Source organism: Oncorhynchus gorbuscha, linkage group LG26 (genome assembly GCF_021184085.1).
Source record: "Oncorhynchus gorbuscha isolate QuinsamMale2020 ecotype Even-year linkage group LG26, OgorEven_v1.0, whole genome shotgun sequence".
Taxonomy (NCBI): Eukaryota; Metazoa; Chordata; class Actinopteri; order Salmoniformes; family Salmonidae; genus Oncorhynchus; species Oncorhynchus gorbuscha.
In genome coordinates, this window is record NC_060198.1 from 32,180,677 (window position 1) to 32,192,343 (window position 11,667).

The 11,667-nt window shown below is 46.3% G+C and overlaps 1 protein-coding gene across 4 annotated transcripts in view; it reads left to right on the forward strand.

Annotated features, from left to right (window-relative positions):
• The window catches only part of LOC124015653 (sphingosine 1-phosphate receptor 2-like), a 37,531-nt gene extending 33,169 nt beyond the window's left edge, over window positions 1-4,362 (forward strand). For all 4 annotated transcript variants that reach the window (XM_046331028.1, XM_046331032.1, XM_046331030.1 and 1 more), the window contains exon 2: window positions 794-4,362. In XM_046331028.1, the coding sequence (XP_046186984.1) occupies window positions 961-2,082 (1,122 nt within the window). In that variant the 5' untranslated portion in view covers window positions 794-960 and the 3' untranslated portion in view covers window positions 2,083-4,362. The remainder of the gene's footprint in view (window positions 1-793) is intronic.
• The last annotated feature ends 7,305 nt before the right edge of the window (window positions 4,363-11,667 follow it).

Consider the following 11,667-nt stretch of genomic DNA (forward strand, 5'->3'; position numbering starts at 1 on the left):
ACCATTAGGTTCTGAGGCTACAGCCTACAGGTGATCTCTGTCTAAGCTACTGTTCTGGAAGAAAAATCTCTGTTTCCTATGTTTCCTCGTACTGATTTTCCTAGGAATTACAGGTCAAAGAGTGTAACTCTTCATGATGGGTTATTATGATGACGTAAACCTTGCCCTTGAGTCTCTCAATGCGCAACACTAATACACTATCTCTCTACTGTCATTCCAATCCTGTTGCACAGACAAAAGCAGCAACTGTCTGCCTGTGTGGGTGCTTAGCTGGAGATGTAGCAAAGGGGACAAAGTACACAGTGTATTTGCAGCAGTTGCACATGTGGTCACACACAGTCCTTTCTGTGTAATGCTCAGGGGAGAGTTGTGCCTGAGGGCAGATGCCAGATCTGTCCAGATTGGATCTATTTTTGAACCCTAAGAAATGTCTGATCACCCCAGGTTCACAGGCCAAAGCAGGCCCTATGGCAGTAAGAATCAGTCACACACACACATCACACACACACACACAACTGCTCTGATTTGTGTCTTAAGCAAGTCTGACCTTAATAAACTATTTCACTGTAACACGGACCAACTCATTACTTTGTCTCCCCTAGATGAGTCGACACTTGAATCAACCCCAACATCACATATGTGGAAATTGTGCTTTTCTATGTTTTGCAGTAAAAAAAAGTGTTTCCAATGATATCATCAACCAATGCCTACTCATAATTGATTAAAATCACACAATGCACACTATTATATGCCCTGTTGGTAATCCTGACCATGTCTCTCTGATTCTCTGCAGGTGACCCAACCAGGCTTCCTGGGCCACTGAGACGTGATTCTGGGACGGGCACAGTCCCTCCCCTCAGCCTGCCTGCCCTGCGTCCTCCCCCTGTCTCCCAGACGTCTCCTCTTGAGAGAATGACCATCGGCCCAGACCAGCTCTACCGTCACCATACCACTGTGTGAATGACTCTTTGCCGAAAAGCCACCGTGCTCTGCCACCCCGTTGTTGCCATGAAGAGCAAGTATTCCCAGTACTACAACCGGACCCTGATCCATGCCTACTATGTGTTTGCCAAGGACATGACCTGGGAGGAGTTAGAGGAGCGCACCAACGGGAAGGCCCAGCTCAGCTCCCTCAACATAGTCTTCGTCATCATCTGCAGCATCATCATTCTGGAGAACTTGCTGCTGCTCATTGCCGTGTTCCGCAACAAGAAGTTCCACACCGCCATGTTCTTCTTCATCGGGAACCTAGCCTTCTCCGACCTGCTGGCCGGCTCAGCCTACATCGCCAACATCTTCCTATCAGGGCCGAGGACCTTTGAGTTGGTGCCGGTGCAGTGGTTCATCCGGGAGGGCACAGCCTTTATAGCGCTGGCCGCCTCCGTCTTCAGCCTGCTGGCCATCGCCATTGAGCGCTACATCGCCATCACCAAGGTCAGGGTGTACGGCTCCAACAGGACGTGCCGTATGTTCCTGCTGATCGGGACGTGCTGGGTCACCTCCATCCTCCTGGGGGGCCTGCCCATCATCGGCTGGAACTGCATCAACAACCTGCCTGAGTGCTCGGCCTTGCTGCCCCTCTATTCCAAGAAGTACATCCTGTTCGTGGTCACCATCTTCAGCATCATCCTGCTCTCTATCGGCATCCTTTACGTGCGCATCTACCTGATCGTGCGCTCCAGCCACCAGGAGGCCACCAACTCTCCGGCCTATGCCCTGCTGAAGACGGTCACCATCGTGCTGGGCGTCTTCATCATGTGCTGGCTGCCCGCCTTCACCGTCCTCCTCCTGGACACCTCCTGCCGCAGGCTGGACTGCCCCGTCCTCTCCAAGGCAGACATCTTCTTCGGCATCGCCACGCTCAACTCGGCACTCAACCCGCTGATCTACACGCTACGCAGTAAGGACATGAGAAAAGAGTTCCTGCGTGTGCTGTGCTGCTGGGGGCTGCTGACCAGCGGGCGCCCCGCTGACCGATGCCTGGTGCCCCTCAAGAGCTCCAGCTCTATGGAGCACTGTACCAACAAACACGAACACCAGACCACGCCCATCATGCAGGCAGAGTGCACCACCTGTGTCTGACTCAATGCTATAATCGCACAGTGTGTGTTTCTGAATGTGAAGGTGTGTGCGTGCATGTCTGTTCGACTGGGTGTGTGAGAGGGATAGTGTGTGTGATGGGGCTGTGTGCAGGTGAAGAGACTTAAAGAGGAAAGCACACCTGTGACCCCCCCCCATCCCCACTCCAGACCTGCCCACATAGAAGACCGTCTGTCTGTTTGTCTGGAGAGATGTCACAACATCGTTGACTCTCATTACAATCATACCTGTGTGAATTCACAATCAGCATTCAACCGATTCACCACAAGAGCGTGATAACACAATCATCCTCGAGTGAATTCACTATTATTCAATGAATTCACAATCATAGCTGAGCCTTCTTTTTTTTTTTTTTACAATGTTTTTAAACATTTTCTTAGGGACTTTCACAGAGTGGAGTCACAATCTTTGTTGAGGGAGTCTTGATTATAACGATACATGAATTCATGTTCTGCATGTCCGCTTGTTTTACATGTATGCGGACTCTCTTATGGAAAGCCAAATCCACAGACACCATATGCATAATACATAATCGTGATGCTGAGTTGTTGGAGTGTTTTACTGCGCCCTGATAATGGTAAAGCTTTCACATATTGCACTTTGTAGACATGTAAGTGTTGTGTGATTGTTTATGGCTGTCACCCCCTTGAAAGGTTAAACCACAGACGTTTCCCTGAGTGAATTATATATGTATCCATACATACAGTACTCATAGGCCATTGCTCATATAGAGAGACGTGAGGCACCCAGGCAGTGACTAGTCCTCACTCAGTACTGCACTCCATGCAGGCCAAAACCCTTACAAGTACCCCTCTAAACCAGGGCTATATATCCTCATATATTAACCTGCATAGATCCCTTTGATTAACTGCAAAAAAACAAAAGTACTCTGCTTACGTATATTGCATGACATTCTAACTCCTTTGTAAGAACTAATGTGTATTGGTGTACTCCAGTAAGTTCAGCTTGTTCATTAACATTCTCTCTCTCTCTCTCTCTCTCTCTCTCTCTCTCTCTCTCTCTCTCTCTCTCTCTCAAATCTGTCCCTCTCGCTTCTACTGTTGTCTTTTGTAACTAACGTTTCCTAAGAGGAAGGCCCAGTCAGAAAACACATTTCCTGAAGTGAGTTGGCCCTGATAAATTTCACTCAATGACAGCTACCCAGCAGCCCATAACCAACAGGACTGTTGTCTTAACGACGTTCTAGCAACGAAGTGGCAGAATGTGCTTTCTGTTATTATTGGGCGTTGCTCCAGGGGAATGGGCCTGAATGTAAGTATGAAGTGTTTGGAGCGAGAACGCTCTAGTTTTGACAGTATTATTGATCATTGACTTGTCATTGATGTGCAGAGAGTGGGATTAAACAGGGTAGGTCAATCTCACTGCGAAGTCTTAAAAACAGACCACAACAAAATAACAGGAATATCACCCCCCAAGCCAGTCCAGGTAGAATGGTTGAAAAATAGTACAGTGTCCTGTTCAACACAGGAAGACATGGGATTCGTCCAGAGTAGACACATCTCATCTCCCCCAATCTCAATAATCCCTCTCCCCCTCCATAAACGAGAGAAGATCCCGTTTAAAGGGGAGCACGGGTCTCCATTCCCTTCACACGAGAGGTCGTCCTCTTTACTCTCTTAGATGCCTAAATAAACTCTACTTCCTCTAACGGCAGGAAGTCCTGTGTTTCATGAAGCGGTTCCTGTTGTTCGGGAAGAACCCCATCTGCCTTTGTACAGACACACACTCACTCTCACTTGGCCACGCTTCTGGTCCTCATCATATTTCCATGCAGGTTTTTACAGCCTGCTAGTTAGACAGCGAGCCCTAGCCTGGAATACAAACTAATATGCTCTGTTACACAATTGTTTCACTTCACAATAAACTGAGCATATACGTTTAGATTCCAGGCTAGGCCAGACCAGTAGGAATAGTGAAAGCACTTTGGCAGATTCCATATTGCCTGACTGCCTGCTCTCTCCTGGGTTTCTTCAAAGACAGCGCAAACATACCTATCACTTCATTCATGTGTTGCCTAACCCTGTATTATTTGTATAAATATATGAATGACTATGTATGTAAGTATGTACAGTATGTATGTATGTATGTATGTAAGAACTGTGTTCATGTATGGAATGTCTTGTGTGTCCAGTAGCACGATGCCTGTGTCAAAACGGTACAGCTTAAACACTAATAGTGGTACATAATTTTTTTTTTTTTTTAAATGCATTCCTTTTTTATAAAATAAATGAAATATCTGAAGAATCGAATGCGTTTTGTGTGTTTTTAAACGAGTGACTGTGTGCACACAAAAGTTAATATTTGTGCATGTATTGCATGTAGAAAAACATGTCCTGATACGTTTCACTTTCCAGGCCTATTGCCATCTTTCAAAATCCCACATGGCTGCATGAGGTGTAATCGAAGACTGATATTTAATCCAAACATGCTCTAACAAAGTCTAAAAAATACTTGTTTCAACATGAAAAAGCTCTATTCAAATGTTGCCATTATACTTTCTCCATTTAACCTTGGCCTTCACGTCTAACAGCATGGTTTTAACTGCTTCCAGACTAACATGAGAAAGAGTTCTGTTGTGTGAAATGTTAGTGGTGACCATGTGGGGCGAGAGAGGTCAGGGAGGGAGAGAAAGAAAATGGGGTGTGGCATGCTTAGTTTTGAGTAATTGTCGTTTAATAGAGAGTGGCTGTTTCTCTGGGAGCTCCAGGAAGATGGGAGACAGCCTTTTGAGGGAGAGGTTCCTGGCTGGCCTCGGGGGCAGACTCTGGGCCACAGCCCGGGAGAGGCTGACGGGAGTGTGGCCTTGAAAGAGAGTCTGGTCTAGTTGCTGTCAGAAGTCCTGGATTCCTGGGTGGGAACATTTAGCTAAATCAGCCCCAGGATGCTGCGGTGCCGTCATGGCTAGAAAGGATCCAGCTTTTGTCAAATTAAAGTCCGATTAGCAGGTTAGAATTTACGCAGCAGGTTAGTATAACGTAGCAGGTTATGAGACTTTTAGGTTAAGGTTAGGAAAATTGTTTGGTAAAATGCTAAAATTTACTTGTGAAGTTAATTTGACAAAAGCTGGATCCCTTTTAGCCATGACCTTGCGCTGCTGGGAACGTGGCCAATAATTTCCAGCGCGCTCAGCAGGAAGATATGACAGAGTCCAGAAACCTGTAGGTGAAGAACACAAAAGGCATTAAGCTCAACTGAAACAGCTGCATATGCTTAAAAATACATGAACACACTCATGCCAGCCACACCTACAAACAGGCATCCACATTGGGAAAAACAAGACTGCACACTTGCGAGTTTAAAACATACAGGCACTTGGAGTCAGCTGCACATTCCTGTATAGATATAGCACAGAAAAAAACACACACACAAAGGAGCTCATATATGCGCTCAGCCTCAAGAAATTCACTGCACATCAACCGTAATGAACTAGTGCCACCTTGTGGTGAAATACAAATTTTACTTGTACATTTCACTTTAATTCACAGCACTAATATGGCATATGTTGAGTATGTATTAATATAATTATTTTATATTTTATTAATGGATCATTTATTTCTACACATTCATTATTAACTTTAGTTTTCGGTTGCATAATGCAAATAATATATATCTATATCTATCTATTCGTTCCATTTGTCCTACCCAAAATAAATATGAAGAGATGCTGCCTTATGTTATGTGCTCAATGGTTCTGTGATGATTTTAATGACATTTTACTGCACACGCCTGCAATTATTTGAATCGGACAGCAGCCAATCAAATTGTGTGTGGCAGTGCAGAGGAACGCCAGCGGGTGAATTCAGATGGAGCCCTTGGAATTATGATACCCAAAAGTATTATTTTCGGGTATAAAGACGACGCTGTATCAACAAAATACGGATTGCAATTTGCAAAACATGCGGGAAGAAAATTACAGACGGGAGGTGCAACAATTTCCAACTTTGTTCGACATTTGTAGCTGCACAAAGAACTGTAAATCGTGGCTAATATATCCGACAGCTATCAATCACACGAGGTTGTGTGCTTGCGAGTGTTTTTTTTGCTGGCTTGTGATGTCTGGAGCCTGTATTGTTATGTGCGCTCCTCACTACCTGCCTAGATTAGACTTGTTTATTGACTCGCCACCACGCTGTTTGGAGCTGGAAAATATAAAATTAGCACATTTGTGGCAGAGTGCTTCCTAGAATGGTTGTGTACTCTTCCTAACCTGCTGATTACGGCGAGTGCTTAAACTTGTGATTGTGTTAATGCTTCACACAAATCCCACCATCCCCCTCTCTGCTGTCCTCCGCAGTTTTGAGCTTTCTCCATTGATAATGAATGAAGAACGGCGGCTTATTTAATCTGCGGCACCGCATTCATATACACTATTCCAGATAGAAATTCGTATTCTAAAATAGTTTAAATTGTTTCCCCCCCCCCCACATCAATCTACACACAATACCCCATTATGACAAAGCAAAAACTGGTTAAGATTTTTTTGCTCATGAAAAAAAAATACAAAACTGAAATATGACTTTTACACAAGTTTTCAGATCCGTTACTCGGTACTTAGTTGAAACACCTTTGGCAGCGATTACAGTGTTGAGTCTTCTTGGCACACCTGTATTTGGGAAGTTTATCCCATTCTTCTCTACAGATCCTCTCAAGCTCTGTCAGGTTGGATGGGGAGTGTCGCTCCAGGTCTCTTCAGAGATTTTCGATCGGGTTCAAGTCCGGGCTCTGGCTGGGTCACTCAAGGACATTCAGAGACTTGTCCCGAAGCCACTCTGCATTGTCTTGGCTCTGTGCTTTGGGTCGTTGTTCTGTTGGAAGGTTATCCTTCACCCACCCCTGTCTTCGTCCGCCCACGTGTTCTCGCACACCCCGAGAGCTTCTGGTCAGCGGGGTGGTGGCACCGGGATCCTCATCTCTCCCAAGTGGTCATTCTCTCTTTCTCCCCTTACCCATCTGTCTATCGCCTCCTTTGAATTTCATGCTGTCACAGTTACCAGCCCTTTCAAGCTTAACATCCTTATCATTTATCGCCCTCCAGGTCCCCTCGGAGAGTTCATCAATGAGCTTGATGCCTTGATAAGCTCCTTTCCTGAGGACGGCTCACCTCTCACAGTTCTGGGCGACTTTAACCTCCCCACGTCTACCTTTGACTCATTCCTCTCTGCCTCCTTCTTTCCACTCCTCTCCTCTTTTGACCTCACCCTCTCACCTTCCCCCCCTACTCACAAGGCAGGCAATACGCTCGACCTCATCTTTACTAGATGCTGTTCTTCCACTAACCTCATTGCAACTCCCCTCCAAGTCTCCGACCACTACCTTGTATCCTTTTCCCTCTCGCTCTCATCCAACACTTCCCACACTGCCCCTACTCGGATGGTATCGCGCCGTCCCAACCTTCGCTCTCTCTCCCCCGCTACTCTCTCCTCTTCCATCCTATCATCTCTTCCCTCTGCTCAAACCTTCTCCAACCTATCTCCTGATTCTGCCTCCTCAACCCTCCTCTCCTCCCTTTCTGCATCCTTTGACTCTCTATGTCCCCTATCTTCCAGGCCGGCTCGGTCCTCCCTCCCGCTCCGTGGCTTGACGACTCATTGCGAGCTCACAGAACAGGGCTCCGGGCAGCCGAGCGGAAATGGAGGAAAACTCGCCTCCCTGCGGACCTGGCATCCTTTCACTCCCTCCTCTCTACATTTTCCTCCTCTGTCTCTGCTGCTAAAGCCACTTTCTACCACTCTAAATTCCAAGCATCTGCCTCTAACCCTAGGAAGCTCTTTGCCACCTTCTCCTCCCTCCTGAATCCTCCCCCCCCTCCTCCCTCTCTGCAGATGACTTCGTCAACCATTTTGAAAAGAAGGTCGACGACATCCGATCCTCGTTTGCTAAGTCAAACGACACCGCTGGTTCTGCTCACACTGCCCTACCCTGTGCTCTGACCTCTTTCTCCCCTCTCTCTCCAGATGAAATCTCGCGTCTTGTGACGGCCGGCCGCCCAACAACCTGCCCGCTCGACCCTATCCCCTCCTCTTTTCTCCAGACCATTTACGGAGACCTTCTCCCTTACCTCACCTCGCTCATCAACTTATCCCTGACCGCTGGCTACGTCCCTTCCGTCTTCAAGAGAGCGAGAGTTGCACCCCTTCTGAAAAAACCTACACTCGATCCCTCCGATGTCAACAACTACAGACCAGTATCCCTTCTTTCTTTTCTCTCCAAAACTCTTGAACGTGCCGTCCTTGGTCAGCTCTCCCGCTATCTCTCTCAGAATGACCTTCTTGATCCAAATCAGTCAGGTTTCAAGACTAGTCATTCAACTGAGACTGCTCTTCTCTGTATCACGGAGGCGCTCCGCACCGCTAAAGCTAACTCTCTCTCCTCTGCTCTCATCCTTCTAGACTTATCGGCTGCCTTCGATACTGTGAACTATCAGATCCTCCTCTCCACCCTCTCCGAGTTGGGCATCTCCGGCGCGGCCCACGCTTGGATTGCGTCCTACCTGACAGGTCGCTCCTACCAGGTGGCGTGGCGAGAATCTGTCTCCTCACCACGCGCTCTCACCACTGGTGTCCCCCAGGGCTCTGTTCTAGGCCCTCCTATTCTCGCTATACACCAAGTCACTTGGCTCTGTCATAACCTCACATGGTCTCTCCTATCATTGCTATGCAGACGACACACAATTAATCTTCTCCTTTCCCCCTTCTGATGACCAGGTGGTGAATCGCATCTCTGCATGTCTGGCAGACATATCAGTGTGGATGACGGATCACCACCTCAAGCTGAACTTCGGCAAGACGGAGCTGCTCTTCCTCCCGGGGAAGGACTGCCCGTTCCATGATCTCGCCATCACGGTTGACAACCCCATTGTGTCCTCCTCCCAGAGCGCTAAGAACCTTGGCGTGATCCTGGACAACACCCTGTCGTTCTCAACTAACATCAAGGCGGTGGCCCGTTCCTGTAGGTTCATGCTCTACAATATCCGCAGAGTACGACCCTGCCTCACACAGGAAGCGGCGCAGGTCCTGATCCAGGCACTTGTCATCTCCCGTCTGGATTACTGCAACTCGCTGTTGGCTGGGCTCCCTGCCTGTGCCATTAAACGCCTACAACTCATCCAAAACGCCGCAGCCCGTCTAGTGTTCAACCTTCCCAAGTTCTCTCACGTCACCCCGCTCCTCCGCTCTCTCCACTGGCTTCCAGTTGAAGCTCGCATCCGCTACAAGACCATGGTGCTTGCCTACGGAGCTGTGAGGGGAACGGCACCTCAGTACCTCCATGCTCTGATCAGGCCCTACACCCAAATAAGGGCACTGCGTTCATCCACCTCTGGCCTGCTCGCCTCCCTACCACTGAGGAAGTACTTCCATTTAAGAACAATGAAGGCCACTGTGTTCTTGGGGACCTTCAATGCTGCAGAAATGTTTTGGTACCCTTCCCCAGATCTGTGCCTCGACACAATCCTGTCTCGGAGCTCTACGGACAATTCCTTTGACTTCATGGCTTGGTTTTTGCTCTGAGATGCACTGTCAACTGTGGGACCTTATATAGAGAGGTGTGTTCCTTTCCAAATCATGTTCAATCAATTGAATTTACCACAGGTGGACTCCAATAAAGTTGTAGAAACATCTCAATGATCAATGGATCAGCATGCACCTGAACTCAATTTCGAGTCTCGTAGCAAATGGTCTGAATACTTATGTAAATCATGTTTTTTGGGGTTTAAAAATAAATACATTTGCAAAAATGTCTAAACCTGTTTTCGCTTTGTCATTGTGGGGTAGTCTGTGTAGATTGATTAGATGTAAAAAAAAAAATATTATATATATAAGTTATATACATTTTAGAATAAGGCTGAATACTTTCCGAATGCACTTTATTCAACTTCTCAGATGCATTCAGATTCAGTTTTCTAAATTCAGATTCAAAACCAGAGACATCATCCTGGGCCCTCAAACCAACAAGAGGCAAGGTACAACCAAGCCCACACACACACCAGAACAACAGTGGAGCGCACCATAGGTCTGCTGAAAGGACGTTAGCTGTGCTTGTCTGGGACAAGAGGCACACTGCAATACAAATACCAATTTCATATGCCTATGAAATGACATATCTTCAAATGACATTACATTAATGTAATACAATGTGCAAATTCCTTTTTAGGTTTTCTACATTGTCAAGGCTTGCAGTGTGCTCCACAACATTGCAATCAAAAATGTAATTCCACTGAATGACCAACTGAGACCTGATGAGCCCATGCATGAGAGGGAGTGTTTCCCACCACCCGTAGCCCTGGCACTGAGGACCAGAGTCAATATCATACACCGGGTTTAGGTATCTGATCTTCCAAATATTGTAATCAAATCGACAAGGAAAACACATTTACATTGCGCCAGAATTTGTCTCACATGTTTGACACAATCAACAAGTTCTTTCAATGATTGATTTCTATATCAGGCCGTTGCATACATCCCCCAGCTGCTGTTTTGAGTCCAATAATTGATGTGTTGATGTCTTCTTGTTGTTTCAGGACTGCATCACAGGCTGACTACATTGCTCGCGTAGCAAAATACATTTAGAAATCTATATTATTCAATTATTGCACCCACACTGCTCACGCGTGCCAATGAGTGTCTGCGTTGCCAAGGGCTAAAATGGAAGTCAGTTCTATTTGTGACGCAGATCGCGCTGCAAATCCTGCCTCTCCCATCTCCTCATTGGTTTATAGACGCAGGTACCCCCGTGCCAACTCCTTATTGGTTATACCCACGTGGGGGACTGAAAGACGAATGAGGTCAGTGGCGATACTGCACCTAATTTATGAAAGTTGCCAATCACAATATAAAGTCAAGAGAAGGAAAAAGCCTGGAAGGAGGAGAGATGACTAGAAACGATTCGATGGCCGTTTTATGTGTGGATTCATTGTCGGAGTAGAGGACCTTGTGCATTTCAGGTAAAATAACAACTCAATGTTTATATCCCAGGACAAATTAGCTAGCAACAGCAAGCTAGCTAAATAGCCATAAAGGTTTAATCGTAATGTAATTGGTTCAGAGTTTGTTTTGATATTTTAACATGCGTTTGGCGACAAAATACATTTATGCATGATGGCAACCAGTTTGGGTTCCATGTGAGACCTCTCCAATTATGCTGCCAATGTGCTGGTCCATAGCAGACAGTGAAGAGTCACTCTGCCCTCCTCCGGTTGCACTTATATCCCTTTTTTGGATCATAATATTTTTTTGGCATATGTTTTTAAATCAAACCATTTCTTTTTAATTTCATTAACTGTTATTTACCACAGCACTAACCTGCTCCCAAGCAATATTTTTTATCTTATTTGTCAAGCCATTGCTGAGTGCTCTAAAAAGTATGGCTTGTTTTGCTTCCACTTTGGTGATCAAAGGTTCTATTTCGGCGTCTGAAAAGTTTTTTTTTTCTTTGATTTCTCCATGTTGGCGAACAGAAATTAGTTGCATTCCTTGCAGCTTTAAAGGGAAGGTTTGTGACCATAAATGGTCATTTAGGGTGGTTCTTTATGTAAATGAGACTTCACTT